The 16,416-nt window shown below is 46.4% G+C and overlaps 1 protein-coding gene across 2 annotated transcripts; it reads left to right on the top strand.

The window, feature by feature from the left end:
• The first annotated feature begins 9,028 nt into the window (after nucleotides 1-9,028).
• NFATC2IP (nuclear factor of activated T cells 2 interacting protein) lies at nucleotides 9,029-15,907 on the top strand. Of its 2 annotated transcripts, XR_013978495.1 has the most exons (9): nucleotides 9,029-9,135; nucleotides 9,237-9,359; nucleotides 10,030-10,181; nucleotides 10,264-10,329; nucleotides 11,416-11,596; nucleotides 12,447-12,591; nucleotides 13,249-13,355; nucleotides 13,441-14,892; nucleotides 14,980-15,907. XR_013978495.1 is itself a non-coding variant. In XM_080976287.1 (8 exons), exons 1-8 carry the CDS (start codon nucleotides 9,124-9,126, stop codon nucleotides 13,597-13,599), a joined length of 945 nt encoding a protein of 314 aa, XP_080832413.1. In that variant the 5' UTR covers nucleotides 9,029-9,123; the 3' UTR covers nucleotides 13,600-15,907. The 2 variants fall into 2 exon arrangements, 1 of the variants encoding a protein (XP_080832413.1); XM_080976287.1 differs by having other exon boundaries at nucleotides 13,441-15,907.
• The last annotated feature ends 509 nt before the right edge of the window (nucleotides 15,908-16,416 follow it).

Genomic DNA, 16,416 nt, shown 5'->3' with positions numbered 1-16,416 from the left:
TTCCTCCCCTGGAACGGTTGGGTAAGGACACCCGAAGCTACTCCCTTGTTCTCATGTACATACAAAGAGAAGGGTAGTCTATAGTCAGGGAGTCCGAGGGCGGGCGAGGATCTTAGTTCTCTTTTAATAGATTCAAAGGCTTCGAGTGCCTCAGCGGACCATTGTAGTTGGTCTGGGGAGTTATCATGTGTCATTGCTGTAAGGGGGCGGGCGAATTCTCCATAGCGGGGGATCCACGCCCGGCAGAATCCGCTCATCCCTATGAATCCCCGGAGCTGCCTTTTTGTTTTAGGTAAGGGTAGTTTTGTTATTGCCTCAATTCGATCCGTAGTTAAAGCGCGGGTGCCCTCTCCCAGTATGTGACCAAGGTACTTGACCTCCTTTTTGCAATATTGTATCTTTTTCGGGGAAACCTTATGTCCCTTGTGTGCTAGTATGTTTAGGAGAGTTATGGTGTCATTTTTGCAGGATTCTAGGTCACGCCCACAGAGTAGGATGTCGTCTACGTAGAGCCTCAGAGCAGAGCCTCCTGGCAGGGTCACATCTGCTAAATCTTGATGTAGTATGGACGAAAAAATTGCTGGGGATTCTACATACCCTTGGGGTAACCGGGTCCACGTTAGTTGCCCTGTTTGCCAAGTGAAGGCGAAGAGGAATTGGCTTTCGGGATGTACGGGGATGCTGAAGAAGGCAGAGCATAGATCTATGACAGAGTACACCACAGTTCCCTCCGGAATGGTGCTGAGGAGATGGTGGGGGTTGGCAACGACGGCATGCCTCGGAATAACAAAAGAGTTGATGAGTCGAAGATCCTGTACCAAGCGCCATTTAACTGGATTGGTATTAGGCTTCTTGACGGGAAGTAGGGGGGTATTGCAAGGGGAGGCACATGGGACTAGAACTCCCATTCTCAAGAATTCGTCGATCATCGGGGTGAGTCCTTCAATCGCCTCTGGGGGAAGCGGGTATTGTTTAGTGCAAGGGAAGGGCAAATCGTGCCTGTAGTTTACTTTCACCGGGGTTGCAGATTTTAAAAGTCCTACCGAGGTGGATTCGGTTCCCCATAAGGAAGGGGAGACATTGTGTATGAGTTCGGGCGGAAGATCAATGTTGGTATTTTGGGCTTCCTGTAGAACTCCTTGGAAATTAAAGATGGACTCATTCGGCATGTGTAAATAAATACCTTCCTGACCACATTGTATGGTGGCATTTAATTTGCAGAGCAGATCCCTCCCCAAGAGGTTGACGGGGCTAGAAGTTAGCAGGAAAGTGTGTTTTACGGATAGAGGTCCAACGGAGACATTTGCGGGTTTAGAAAGAGGACAACTCCGAGGAATTCCGTCCAGTCCCATTACAGTTCTGGTCTCTTCCCCGGGGGCTAAATGGCTGTTCGTGAGGGTGGAGTATGTGGCTCCGGTATCCAAAAGGCAATTATAGGATTGCCCATCAATTTGCATAGTGCAGATGGGATCGGAAGAAGACAGTTGTAAAACCGGGCAGAGGAAAGAAAAGGAGGCGGGATCTGCTTCTGATTGTCAATGCGGTTGGTATTCGTCCATTACCATTTCATGGGCTGTATTAATGGTGCGGGTGGCTGTTTTAAAGGGATTCTGAGGATCTGGAGTGGGGTTCCTGGGTCTTGGTTGTGGAGGGGGAGGACCCGCACGATATTGCGTCTGGGTCATGGGTTGAGGGTGTCCATATGGGAAGTTCGATTCCCTGGGTTTCGGGTGTAGGGGTTCCTGATAATCTGGTCTGTAAGTTGTAAAGTCTCTATAGTCAGGCCTAGGAATTTCTGGTAGGAGGGGGCAAAATCTTCTTATGTGCCCTACTTCCTCGCAATTGTAACAAACGCGCCGGTCTCGAGAGTCGGGTCCCTTTGGTTTGCTTTTGTCTTTGTAAGGGGGAGCCGCTCCTGCATAAGCTAACACTCGCGGAGAGTCGGGTTTCTGATCTTTCTTCCTCCGCTCGTCTCTGGAATTAAAGACTGACTTGGCGATGGAAAGAATTTCGGTTATAGTCTTTCCGTCGTAACCCAGGTGTGAGTTTAGGGCTTTCCTTATATCTGCAGTTGCTTGGTCCTTGAAGAAGCCTTTAACTATGACTTCATGTTGAGGACTCTCCGGGTCTATCCCGCCCCAGGTTTTGATAGCAGAGACTAAGCGGGTGTAATAGTCGGACGGGTGTTCTTCAGGCCCTTGGAGGACAGCTTGGACTTTTGTCCAGTTTACAGTTCGCTGACCAGCAGCTTTGATTCCATCTAAGATGGCCTTTTTGAAAATTTTTAAGCCCCATATGCCGTTGTCTGTGTTATAGTCCCAGTCAGGGTCATTAAGTATCATCTGTGCGGTCAGTGGGGTCATCGAGGCGGGACGATTTGGTTGGTAGCCTTCTCGGGTTAGAGCCTCCCCCGCCTTTGCTAGTATTTCTCTCTTTTCTGCCTCGTTAAAGAGGGCCCCAAGTAACATATGCACATCTGCCCATGTAGGGTTATGAGTAGAGAAAATGGTGGCCACCTGGCGGTGGCATTTGTCAGGGTCGTCCCTTAAAGAGGGCATCTTATCGGACCAATTCATCAAATCTGAAGTAAGGAAGGGCTGATGAGTAAAAACCATGCGAGGTGGGTCTCCTGCCCTGACTGGGGGTATGGGTAGTGCTCGCAGAGGGAAAGCGCCTTCTATTTCCCCGTTCTGCAGATTATCTCTGTTCCTAGTTCTGCTGGAGACGGGTCCCTCTCTTTCTCCGTTTAAAAGTTGCCCGTTAAGTAAGGGTCCGAGATCCAAGTCTACTTGGTTTTCCCCTAAGATGGGTGTGCTTAAGGATGGGTCGGGCAGTGAGGCATTCGGTATGTTTTGAGAAGGGGCAGCAGCGGGTGGGTTTATGACGCTTCCTGTCGGTCCCGCACCCCCTTCACCAGATCCTGTTCTGTTCCCCGTCCCGGGTTCTGGCAGTCGGGGAGCCCGTGGTTCGGGGTAATAGAAGGGAACGAGAGTCCTATCCAATTGTTCTTCTTGGGCTCTAATCTCGTCATATGGAGGGGGTCTGGTTGGTTTTAAAACAGCCATCTGACGGACAACTTGGGACTGCTGCCGGTGAAATAGTTCGCGGGCTTCAACGAAAATATTTAGGTAGTATAGTTGTCGGGGCTTCTCGTCGGCTAAATGGGACTTAAGTGCTTGCATTCTTATGAGGTTAAAGGAACCATGAGGCGGCCATTGGGAAGGTGGTTCCAGGTGGTGGGTAAGAGCGACCCACGAGATGTTACAGAGGTCCCTCAGTTTGGATTTTGAGAGTCCCCTTCTCCCTCTCAACTCCTTCCAATTGAGGAGGACAAATTGCAGAGGGGTATCGGAGTCCTCTTCAGAGCGGCAAGGCTTCCTCGAAGCCTTGTCGCCAGGAGGAGTCCAGTCAGAGTATTGGGAAGCGTGGGCTCCCATTACTCTATTCTACAAGAACGGGGTTTTGCGGACGATGTGCACTACAGACAAGAAGACGGACAGACGAGGGGAAAAACACAAAGACAAGGGGAGAAGATAAAAAAATAGTGTTCTTTCAGTAATTTAGGTACCTCAATTTATTCCTACTGAACTTAATCCTGCCTGCTATCGAACCATAACTAACCTATCATCAATAATTCTCAAACATCAACCTTGAACTCACGGGTCTCTCTCTCTACCCGATGCACAAACAAAATCCTCAAATTCTACTGCAGTACTGCCTCTACAACTGGTCCTAGTGTGGGGCCCCAATCCGTGAGCCACCCCTTCTACCCTCCACGACAGCCTCCTGCCTAGCCTTTGAGACTAAGTTCGGAACCCCTACTGGACGCTTGCGCAATGCAGTGCCAGATCAAGGTCCGAGAAATTGAGAGTTTGGAAAGGAAACAAACGACCTTGCGTTCTCACGTACCCGGGTCATCCCTAACAAAGGTCGCCGGGCAGGAGGGGCGGCTTCGTTTGCATAATTAGACGAGAAAGAGAGAGAGAGAGAGATGTTTGGACGGACGCCTCTGGACGACTCCGATAGAGGAACGTCAGAGAAAAAGACAATAAAGGGCCACGCTTCCCCGGACTCAATTCCAAGACGGGAAACGGGGGAGAAAAGGACAGATAGGTTAAGGCGTACCCGGACGACTCCGAGGGGTGACGCCGGAAAACAGCAAAAGTACCACAATTTCCCCGGACACACTCCGCGTAAGAAATTGAGGGGAGAGACAGAGAAAGGTGTTGACGTTCCTAGACGACTCCGAGGGGTAACGTCAGACAGTAAAGCTCCGCGATTTCCCTGGCCACTTTCCGAAAGGGGAGAATCGGGGTAGAAAAGGACAGAATTTTTTTGAACGTACCCGGACGACTCCGAGGGGTAACGTCAGAAATGAAAGAAGGAAAGTCTGGCTGTCGTGGGGACACTGCTTCTCCAACCCCCCCTCCCAATGTGTTTTACTTCAAACCATACTCACGTTCGAAGATGTCCCCCGCAGATCCCGGGATCCTTTTCTTTTAGCCGGCTTTACCTCGCCTTTGCTCTCCCTGGTCGGGCTTCCGGTGACGGTTGATTACCGCCCGCAAAGAAGAGGCAAGGAGAGGAAGGAGGATTCCTGGGCTAAGGTTGCCCAGCGGCGCCCGATCCCCTCTATCTCCCCCCTCACCTTCGCAGGAGAACCAAGTGTCCCAGAGCACGGTCGCCAATACTGTTACCGGAAAATCCGAGGGCTCCCTTGGACAAATGAAGACACCGACCAGGGCAATACAGAGCAAAACAGCAGCCAGTAGGCTTGGTCTTTATTGAAGAAAGACTGTCGCGACAGGGCTCCCACCGTCCACGAGGTGAAGCAAGATGGAAGCCCGGAACAATGGGAGACCCCAACTTTTATTAACCACTAATCCCCTTGACTACACCCCCAGAATTACATCATATATACATCATGATTTTATTAAAGAACAGGAGGAGTCGAGGAGGAGCTACCCAGGTAACCCGAGTATCCTGACACCCGGCAGGGACCACCTCTCCCCCTCCCCATATGAGTCATTTCCATAAACAAAGGAATGAGCGAAGTCTTCCTGCCCCCTGAGGGGAATCCGGTCAGGGTCCTTTGTCGGAGTCTGTATTGAATACACTACCGTATGCAGTTTATTGTGTTCCTGATAGCATTTCGTCTGAGCCCTTCCCGATGGTTATCAAGGTTGCCCCGCCATCCGGAGAAGGGCCGTTGTGTACGTGACTGCGCGGTTCAAGGCTTATGGCCGATCAATCCCAGCTCACCCCCCTTTGATAGTCCTTGTAGTATGCAGTGAAATAAAAGTGGTCCGGTGAAAATCCATGGTACGGCTGATTTTTGGTGAATTTGTAAGGAATATAGTCACTGAAGTTCAAAGTACTTTCCTCTTTCGGAAACAACTTGCAACATTTTGATTAGATCAGTCATGGTCCATTGAACTCGGAAACAATGAATTGGGAGCTGTCAAAAGGTGAGGGAACAGACGCTCGCAGCCTGCAGTACCAGCGTGGCCGCCACAAGGGGCGCTGTTCGATAATGCTGATTGGTTGAGGCGGCCGCTGTTTAGCCTGGAGTTCGGTCGTCCGGTCTACTCTCAATAAAGATAGAGCGGCGCGGAGCGCTAAATAGAGTGTTGTCAATGCAGCGCTTCCTTATTTACGGAAGGCTTTTAAGAGATGGCCCTCTAAAGAGACATCTCTAGGGTCAGGGAGGGGAGATGCGTGTGTGTGTGTGAATGTGGTGCTTGTGCGATACAAGTGTTAATGGAAGGGGGGGGGGTGGTTTCCGGCGACACCCAGTATACTGTATATCCCAAGGGAATACATTTTTTTTGCATACCTCCAACTGTACATAGATATGCATGTCATTTTCAATGCTATACATGTCATGTTCAATGCTATATAAGTCACTTACATTTATACTCATATTGTACTACTTTGGCTATGTGTTTAATAAAATATTGAATTCTTGCATTGTGAAAAACAAAGATTATGGTAAAAAGTGAAAAACATGAATTGCAAAAAAACTAGAGTTTACAGAACAAAACCAACTTCAGATATGAAATCAGCACGTCGAAATCAGGTTAGAACAACTGCAGGTGTCAATGCAACAAAAAAATTGTTCTCCATTTTAATCCCCCCCCCCCGACTTCCCTCAGCTTCTCCTCTCTCCTTTTTATCAGCACATATCATTCTCTGCATATTATAAAATTATATCAATCCTTATATTATCTATCTACCATGTTACTGTTTTGTGCCTGGAGTCAGTCAGTGCAGCTTGGAATTCTAGTTAAGAACAGAAAAGAAAAAACAGACACAGCCCTGAAGTCTGCGAAGCCCTGCTAGAGGGCATGCACATTATAGCAAAATTCTCCCCCTGTGATATTTTGTTCCTTCATACTCAGATAATAATATCAGGCCATTTGATAAATTGCTGAGAAAAGCAACTAGTGCTTCTCCAGTGAGTGGCATGTCTGAAATCCTAGGGTTTATTCAAAACTGAAGCACAACTCTCGTTCCCACTGTCAAATGCTGAGATTCAGCCCTGAATAGTATTCAAGAGTGCTTTTTGACAGCAGAATACCTGGGAGGTTTGGAACCAACTTACTAACATATAGCATCACAGTCCTTCTGTTTACTCCTGAGGTTTTCACATGCAAAGGAAACTGCCTTATGCCAAGTCAGACTATTGGTCTATCTAGCTCAGTGCAGTCTACACTGACTGGCAGCAGCTGCCCAGGATTTTTTTTTTTTTTTTAAAATAATTTTTTATTAAGATTTTAAACGAAGAAAAAAGAAAAACAACACACACACAAAAACAATACAAAATTTAACAATAAAAAGACAAAACATAACAATTAAAAACAAACTCTCTTTTCCGTTCCCAATTTTATATTACTTATTTTCTAGACTTCCTCATACCTCCCTCTTTTGTATTCCAATCTACATTATTTGTCCAGCAGTTTCTTTTCCACTTTTTTAAACCCAATCTTTAATTTAATAAAATATTAAAATATATAACTTCAACTTTTTTAAACATAATCCTTATTCTTAATGTCATATACCTTTAAATTTTTCCCTTTTATTATCAAATTTCCATTTCTTTAAACATCTTTAATCTTGATCTTTAATCTTAGTCTATCCTTAACTTTAACCTGTATAGCTGGAAACCATTTATTTTCAATCCAACATCACTCTAACATTCCTTAATTTTGCAGTGTTTCTGAAGATAGTCTTTGAATTTCTTCCAGTCTTCCTTCATCGACTCTTCTCCCTGGTCACGAATTCTGCCAGTCATTTCCACCAATTCCATATAGTCCATAAGTTTCATCTGCCATTCCTCCAGCGTGGGAAGTTCTTGTGTCTTCCAATACTTTGCGATGAGTATTCTTGCTGCTGTTGTTGCATACATAAAGAATGTTCTATCCTTTTTTAGCACCATTTGGCCCACTATGCCCAGGAGAAAGGCATCTGGTTTCTTAGGGAAGGTATACTTAAATACCTTTTTTAATTCATTATATATCATTTCCCAGAAAGCCTTAATCTTTGGGCACGTCCACCAAAGGTGAAAAAATGTACCTTCAGTTTCTTTACATTTCCAACATTTGTTATCGGGCAAGTGATAGATTTTCGCAAGCTTGACTGGGGTTATGTACCACCTGTATATCATTTTCATAATATTCTCTCTTAAGGCATTACATGCCGTAAATTTCATACCAGTGGTCCATAACTGTTCCCAGTCAGCAAACATAATGTTATGTCCTACGTCCTGTGCCCATTTAATCATAGCCGATTTTACCGTTTCATCTTGAGTATTCCATTTCAGCAGCAAGTTATACATTCTTGACAGATTCTTAGTATTGGGTTTTAACAATTCTGTTTCTAATTTTGATTTTTCCACCTGGAAGCCAGCAGCTGCCCAGGATTTTAGACAAGGAATATTCCCAGCCCTGCCTGGAGATGCCAGGGATTGAATTTAGAACCTTCTGTGTTCTAAACAGATGCTCTATTGCTGAGCTGTGGCACTCCCCGGTAGTTTTAATTCTGATTTTTCGAGGATTTTAGCTTTCTAAAGTGTGTAAACATTACTATTGCTTTTCAGTTGTGTATTTCTAAGTATATTTAGAAGACTCTGATTTTATTTATACATTTCTTCTTTATGTAGATCCCACATGGGACTGTATCCCTTTTCATTACCACTTTCAATTCATGGGTCTATTGTTCTTAAGGAGGAACCACACTAATATGCACATAGACAGAAGTGCATTTAGGCGTGGTTCCTCAAAAACAACAGACAATCCGATTTTAGATGGCATGCTTATTTCCATATAAGTTGACATATGTTCTTTTCATCGACATGAGCAATAATATATATAGTGTCCATTTTTTAAGGCACTACAGAAGTTACTCTTTTATTATGGGTTTTCTAATAACCTGCAGGTGTGGCTTTGCTTTAAAATTATGGTACAATTTTCTGCTTAAAAAGACTATTTCAGGTTGAAACACATTCAAGCCTTTGATACCTTTTAATACACGGGCACCAAACTGTTATAATCAAGTTTGTGGTTATTTATCGAATATTGATCTTTGGCTCAGTGTGCTTATTGAGTTTTATTCCATTACTTGTTTTAGCATTAACCTCTATGTCCACTTTAGCCTGAGAAACATGCAAAGGAACATAGGAAGCTGCCTTATATTGTCAGATCCTTGGCCCATCCAATTCAGTACTGTCTACACTGACTGGAAGCAATTCTCTAAGGTTTCGCGGATAGGTTTCTTCCAGCTCGTTAAATCAGGCAGGGCCAAACTTCGCCCTCTAGCTGTTTTGGGACTACAACTCCCATCATCCCTAGCTAACAGGACCAGTGGTCAGGGATGGTGGGAATTGTAGTCCCAAAACAGCTGGAGGGAATCAACAACAACAACAACAACAACGCCAAAGACTTCGGGAGAAGCAGGGCAAGGAAAACTACAGTTCCCAGAATTCTTTGCGCGCTGCAGCGGAAGAGGCGGCTTGATTCGAAACCTTATTGGGTGGTGGCGGTGAAGGACAGAGGCGTCGGGCGTGACGACCAATCGGGGCGGGCTGTCAAACAAAACCAATAAAGAGCGCTTGATGCCGCTGCCATGGCGGAGACGGTAAATAGGCGCGGGAGGGAAGGGGGTCTGTGTTTAGGGATGGTGGGGCCCTTTCGCGCTCGCGTGGCGCCTCCGCCTCACTTCCCCGTTGCCTCTTGCAGGTGGGGCCCTGCTCCAGCAGCGACTCGGAGCCGGAGGGGACCCCCAGGAAGCCCCCCATCAAGCGCCGCCGCATCCTCCCCGCGGACTTCGGCGTGGCCGCCGTCCCCGTTTACTCCAGCAAGGCGAGTGCCGCGCGGCGGGGGCGCCTCTCTCTCTCTCTCTCCCCTTCAGCCGAAAGGGAAAAGGAAGACTTGCCAGGGCGGCTTGCAGACGTCAGCGGCGAGACAGTCCCTCAGCCCAACCTGAAAAGGCGGGAAAGGAAAAGGGGTCGAGGAGGGAGGAGGAAAGAAAGCTAACTGCATTGGAGTCGTGCTCTCGAGGCTTTCAGTGGAGGTTCATTTCTCTTCAGTGAATGACGGAAGCAAAATACTTAACCCTTCTGCCTTCGCTGTTGTTACAGCATTATTATATCCAGTCCCCCCCCCCCAAGCATAAGGCAGCATGCTCCCCACCCTGTTCTCGCCTGCTCAACTTCTTTTTCTGTGCTGGTAGGAGGAGAACCCAGGAGTGCTTTAATTTTAGTTCACTTCCCAATAGCTCCAGGGATTCCCTATTTTTTGCTTACTTGATTTAGACTCTTCCTCCACTCCTCACTACCAACACACTCGTGGCTGGATTGAACCCTGATGTCCTAGCACCTACCTTTGCAGAAACTAATCCACTGTCCTTTTCTAAACGGCTTAGCAGTATTGCTTCCTGCCTGCCCAAGTGTCCGGGGAGAAAAACTGAGTTGTTTTTTGTCCTTCCTCTCTCTCTCTCTCTCTCTCTCTCTTCCCATCCCCCCCTTGACAGGTTCAGAACAGTCTCCATCTGTTCCCTGAGTCTCTGAAACTGCCCGTTGAAATCCCAGTGCTGTCTTCTGAACCCCAAGTCATTGACACATCAGATGAGGAAGAGGCAGAGGGGGAAGAAGCTCCTACAAAGCAAGTGGAACAAGAAAAGAGGTCTGCTTCTTTCTCTTCCTCTAACCAGCTGGTCTGGAATTCCCAATTAAAACCATATCTCTGTTGGTTCTCCCTTCAACAGACGTAAAGCTCTTTCCCCTTCACCGCCACCTCCACCGCAGCTCAGGAAACGACGCCATGGAGCTAAGTAAGAATCTGGGGTCCTCTGGAAGGGGAGTGGGGTTCTGTGGATTGGTGCTGGGGTGTGGCAGGGGGAGAGAAAGAGAAGCCTTCCAGGCTTGTTGGGGAGGATTGGGATCTATAAAAACCCCTGTCACCCTGATTTGGCAGGCACAAGACATTTCTAAAGCCATGGGTAGGCAAACTAAGGCCCGGGGGCCGGATCTGGTCCAATCGCCTTCTACATCCGGCCCGTGGACGGTCTGGGAAACAGCGTGTTTTTACATGAGTAGAATGTGTCTTTTTATTTAAAATGCATCTCTGGGTTATATGTGGGGCATAGGAATTCATTCATACCCCCCCCCCCCAAAAAAAATGTAGTCCGGCCCCTCACAAGGTCTGAGGGACAGTGGGCTGAAAAAGTTTGCTGACCCCTGTCTAAAGCCACTTTTTGTGCATTTAGCTGGCTCATGTATTGTGCCAGCTTTTGTTTTCTTGTACTCTGCAAGAGATTTGGCTTTCTGGGAGGGGAAGGAGAGACAGGTTTCTTGGTGGTGGGAGGCTTAGATTAGCTAGAGTCCACTCCCATAAAGCCAAGCAGATCAGTGAAAGAAATATGTTGTACTATGTGTCTCAGGTTTACAAAACTTTGTCCTGGGGTTGGGGAACCTGTAGTCCTCTAGTCTAGATGCTGTTGGACTACAGCTTCCTCCATCCACACTAACCTTTAGCCATGCTGCCTGGGACTGGTGGAAGCCAAAAAACATAGGTGAGGTCTCCCCATCCCTGCTTTATGTCATCTCTTTCTTTTAACCAAGTCCTAACAGTATATGTCCCCAGAACACCTTTGCTAAGCTAATTTGTCCTGTACATATTTAACAGATGGGGCTCAGAGAATGCCTCAGCCCAGTTCCCCATAGATCATCCATGACAGAGACATGTTTTGAATCTGGTCTGTCAGTGGTCTGGTCCTCTAACTCACGACTTGTGGCTTTCAGAACTACTTTCAGCAAAAGGTTTATGGTGATTAATTTTTTAAGGTGGTATGCTTGCGATGTAGGTATCTTATTCCCACCTGTTTTATGGGGTTCTTTTTGTTCCGTTGTCTCCTCAGAAACTTCCATCAGAAGCTCAGGAATCTGACATCCTCCCTCTCAGCTGCCAAGAAAAGCTTGCAAGATGAGGAACTCAGAGATGATGTGATCCTGATTGATGTGCTTGAGCCCTCCGAGTCCCAGGAATTGGTGCTAAAGATCCGGTGTCGGGCTGATCTCTACAAAGTTTCTGTTCAGATGGTGAGTTGCCATTGGGGGAAGAGCATCTGCTTTGCATGCTGCAAGTCCCACCTTATATCTCTGGCATTTCCAAGTAGGAAGGATTGGGAGAAACTTCCTGCCTGAAACCCTGGGAGTTCGCCAGAAGCGGCTTAGTCATGCTGGCCACATGACCCGGAAGCTGTACGCCGGCTCCCTCGGCCAGTAAAGCAAGATGACCGATGCAACCCCAGAGTTGTCCACGACTGGACCTAATGGTCAGGGGTCCCTTTACCTTTTACCTTCCTAGTCTATATACTGCAGTCAAAATGCCTGGCCACTGCTTTGTTCTTTCCCATCTGTTACAAGTATTTCATGGCTCTTTTCCTGATAGCCCTGCTTAAAATTGTGAATGTTTTTGTGATTCTCGGGAATAGTATGGGATCTTTACTTTTTTAAAATATTAACACCCCACTTTTCTTCCTGACTATTGGCCTCCGAGACAGCTGAGAATAATTGAAAACAATTAAAAAAAAAAAAAGGGTGTGTTGGCTTGTGGAGGCAGGAAGATGGTGATGATAGTGATAACTGGGAAATGTCCACTTTCCAGGACCTGGATGTTACTGCAGCAACATAAATACGTGTTGAGACATGTTTGTTTTCTGTTTGAAGGGTTTCTACCCGTATCTTCAGCCAAAAAATGGCTTGTGAGACACTGATAAAAATCAGTAAGAGAGTTCTGCCCTCAGGGCTTAAATTCTCTAAGGATCACAAAGGAAATGGAATTGGGGAAGAGAAGGAAAAAACAACCTCCCTGGGCAATTGAGCAGGTAGGGTTTTCCTGGTATATGGTGTTTTTTCTAACTCACTCCTTTAACTTTGCACCCCATAGACTGAACCCCTTCAACGAGTGATTGAGCACATGGCTCAGACGCTGAAGGTTCACCAAGACAGAATACTACTCCTACTCCGAGATCGCGAACTTGCCGCTGATGCCACCCCCTGTGTACTGGGCCTGGGTGTGGCTGATATAATCGGTGAGTAGTGAGTGGGTTTTTTTGTTTCCAGGGGGGTCTTCAGTCCCTTAAGTCTCTCTGTATGACTGTCGCCATCCTTGTCCTCTGAGTTGGGGATGCTGATGCCCTTCTTGAGAGCCAGTGTGGTGTAGTGGTTAAGAGCAGTAGACTCGTAATCTGGGGAACCGGGTTCGCGTCTCCGCTCCTCCACATGCAGCTGCCGGGTGACCTTGGGCCAGTCACACTTCTTTGAAGTCTCTCAGCCCCACTCACCTCACAGAGTGTTTGTTGTGGGGGAGGAAGGGAAAGGAGAATGTTAGCCGCTTTGAGACTCCTGAAGGGGAGTGAAAGGCGGGATATCAAATCCAAACTCTTCTTCTTCTTCTTCTTCTTCTTCTTCTTCTTCTTCTTCCGCTCCCAATGGACCCCTTGCTCCTGTTCTCCTGCTTTGTTCCCAGACCCTGCTCTTCCATTATGAGAGCTAATCTGTGATCTAGTGGTCGGAAGTGATTGGGGAGAACCCAGCTTCAAATCCCCATACAGCTCATGGGATAATGCTGGGTCAGTCTGTGCCTCTCAACCTAATATACCCTACAATGGAATTGAGGATTACATTGTGGGGGGATTGCTGTCTTGATCTCGCTGGTTGTGTATCAATGTAATGTGGACTTCCTCCAGATTGTGTGGTGGAGACGACTAGCCAAGGGAGCAGTGATGCTGGAAACCTTCAGCTCCGGGTGCAAGGGAAAGACAAAAGCTCCCAGATGGAGTTTACCCTCCAGAGGGTAAGGAGACTGTGGTTTGGGGGCAGAGGGCTACTTGGTGTTGGTGGGGCAGTATTGCAGCTGTCCTTCTCTCTTGTTCCTGCAGTGGGAGCCATTGCAAAAACTTATGAGTCACTACCGTAAAGCCCAAGGTTTCGGCAGATGCAAACTTGCGTTCTATTTTGATGGACAGCGTTTGGCAGGAACCTGCACCCCTGAAGAGTTAGGGATGGAGTCTGGCGACGTCATTGAAGTATGGAGCTAGAAATCCTTCCATCTCTTCAAAGAGGCTGTTCCCGTGAGGGGGTTTTACTGCTTCACCTGGGCTCTGTGTTCTGACCGACTTCATTGTGTCTAATGTCTGAGTGCAAGGGAAGCAGCCTTGTTCTTCTTAAACATGATAGGAGTGTGGTAATTTCTGTCTGTTCCAGACACAGGGAGGGATGACTGCATTCCAATGTCACGTTCTATGCACCTACCTGAAACTTATTTAATAAAGCAAATTTTGTAACTGGCCCCCTTTGAGCAGAGTGGAAAGAAACTGCTCAGTTATAGTGAAAGCAATACACATTCTGTAGGTCCAGTGTGCACTGAATAATTCTGTTTTGTTTAAATAAGTGGCTCTTTTCCATTTGTTTTAACAATGCTGTATAATCCTGTTACCGTTTTCCTTCTTTACCTTTACTTGGTGGTAGTAAGCAGAACTGGATTATTTGAGACCTGTGCAGTCTTTTAAACCCTACTAGAAAATTATAGTCCTCTTATTTCTATGCCAGATTTCTCAAACTTCCTTTTTGAAGGCTAGCCAACCTCCAGGATTGTTAGGCTGAAATTCCCATGACCACTGGCCATGCTTGCTGGTACTGCTGGAACCTGTAGCCAAACATCTGGATGATATTACATTGTCTATATCTGTTTATATGCATCACCACCCTGAATATGGCTTTTTAAAGCAAATTTGTAATCCATGTGTGCAGAGTATAAGTTGGCGTGTGAATAGCATAGCTGCACTCAAAAGATACTATCTTACCTATACTCTTCCATGTACATCTAACTTACCTAACAATGTCTCTTTGTTATTTAATTGCTAGATTTGTACCTCCTTTTTATTGAAGTCGTCCCTACAGCAAATGAGAGATGGAATGAATCCTAATAAAAAGCAGTATTTTTTCAAAGTAACACAGAACCAGTCCACCAGAATCCTGATGTTGTCTCTGCCTCCCTTCCTACTTTTTCTCCTGTTCCAAGTTAGGTCCAAAGTCCTTCACATAAAAGTATGTCAAAGCTGTAGTTTACTTATTTAGGCATTTGTCCATGAAGTTCAATGGGATTAATTCTGAATACAAACTCTGGCCTTGCAACTCATAGGGGACAAAGATTCTGATATTTATTGGATTATTTGTGTTTCTGTGGAAACATAGCATCAACTTCATGGGTATTCAATGACTGCATAGAATTTTGGTAGCTTTTCTCTGTTGCTATGCTGCAAGAAACTGTCTGCCAAAGTTTCTCTTCTCGGACGTTGGCAGGCTTTAGGTTTCAGGCTGCAAAACTGCAGGCAGCTTTTAGAATGGAGTTGGGATAATATATGGTGACAGAGTGGCAGGAAGTTCCCATGCCCTTTATTTTTTTTTTATTTTTTCAGAAAAATGTTACAAGCTACTAGTTTACTTTTTAAAATGTGAAGGACTTTGCCCCTAATTTGTATGTTGACTTTTTCATTGTCCAAAGCTTGGCATGCTTTGCCCTACTTAAGCATACTTTCACCTAGTTTTGATCTTCGCCAATGCAACTCTTAAACCCATTTTGCAAAGTGTGAAATGTTTTAAATAGGCGGTTTTGTGATTTGAAGGGCTTCAAAGTTGTTTGCGTCTTCAGTTCTGCCAAATTTGAGATTTTTTTTGTTAAAACCTATATTAAAACAACCCACCACAAAAAATAGCAGAGCAGGCCCTGCCTTTAGCCAGAATAAGGCAGCTGCCTCAGGTGACAGATTTTGGAGGGGCAGCAATACAGGATATACACAGACTAAGGCTTAACTGCTAGTCTGGCTGGCTTTGAATGGGGGCACCATTGTATTCTTTGCCTTGTACTGGTTCTGACAGTTACAGCCATCAACACACTGGCGGAGGAAGAGGAGTGCAGGGAGAGCGCACTGCCCCCGGCAGCGCGATCCCCAGGGTGCCATCGTGACGGCCCCCCCGCTGGGTGTCCCGCCCCCACCTCCTCTCCACCCCCGGTGCCGGAGCATGAAGCTCCGCCACTACATCAACGCCCTAGAAGTTGGTACCAGCAGGTTTGCCGAGTCTACGAAACAAAATGCCTTGAGGAAAAAATGAAGGGGTGGGGGAAACAGCCCAATGAGGAGTGAGTGTACTCACTAGCCCCATACATAACACTTACGCGTGAGGGTGAAAAAGAGGGATGGAACAAAATGTTTTGGAAAAGGACATGGTTGGCCTGAGCAGCAGCAATCCATACTAGAACATTTTTTACAGACCCCTCACTTTACAATTTACTGTTGTGTTGTGCTGTGTTGCAAAAAATAAAACTCCTCTGGGACTTTAAAAAGAGCCTTGTGCCTGGCTGAAGTGTTTTCATTTAATCTTTCTTAGACTGCAGGCAGTTTAGTTTTATGTGAAGTGCACGACGTTGTCTTGCCAAATGAGTGGCAGCTTGATTTTTGCCCTTGCAGCCAGGCGGTAAGTAAATGCAGCCTTTAAATATCTGCCAAGTCTGGCAGGTTGTGAGTTGTGTAGATCTGAGTTAGGATGACTTTATTACCCACCAGTGCCGAATTTATGTATAAGCTAAGTAGGCTAAAGCCTAGGGCCTCTAAAACTAGGGGGCCTCCCCAGCCTGCCCACCCCCGAGCGGGTAATCTCCCCTCTCCCCAAATTGCAAACCCAAGACTTCATGCGAGGGCAGGGTAACTCGGGCCCAGCAACTATGAGACTCAATTTGCCCAATTTGAAACTCTGGGGCCCAACTTGAATTTTTTTTGTGGGGGCCCTAGTTCACAGCCAAAGTCTATATCTTAGAGATATAAATCTGTGTACTAGGTCATTTTCACAAGGTCAGC

This window comes from Podarcis pityusensis (assembly GCF_964106645.2).
Source record: "Podarcis pityusensis genome assembly, chromosome: 13".
Lineage (NCBI taxonomy): Eukaryota > Metazoa > Chordata > Lepidosauria > Squamata > Lacertidae > Podarcis > Podarcis pityusensis.
This window is presented reverse-complemented; position numbering and strand designations above follow the sequence as displayed.

What these genes read in the sequence shown, in the direction of transcription:
- NFATC2IP (XM_080976287.1), top strand. An exon ending in CAAGTGGAACAAGAAAAGAG is followed by an intron (nt 10,182 to 10,263) that starts GTCTGCTTCTTT and finishes TCCCTTCAACAG; the next exon opens with ACGTAAAGCTCTTTCCCCTT. An exon ending in TGGAGTTTACCCTCCAGAGG is followed by an intron (nt 13,356 to 13,440) that starts GTAAGGAGACTG and finishes TTGTTCCTGCAG; the next exon opens with TGGGAGCCATTGCAAAAACT.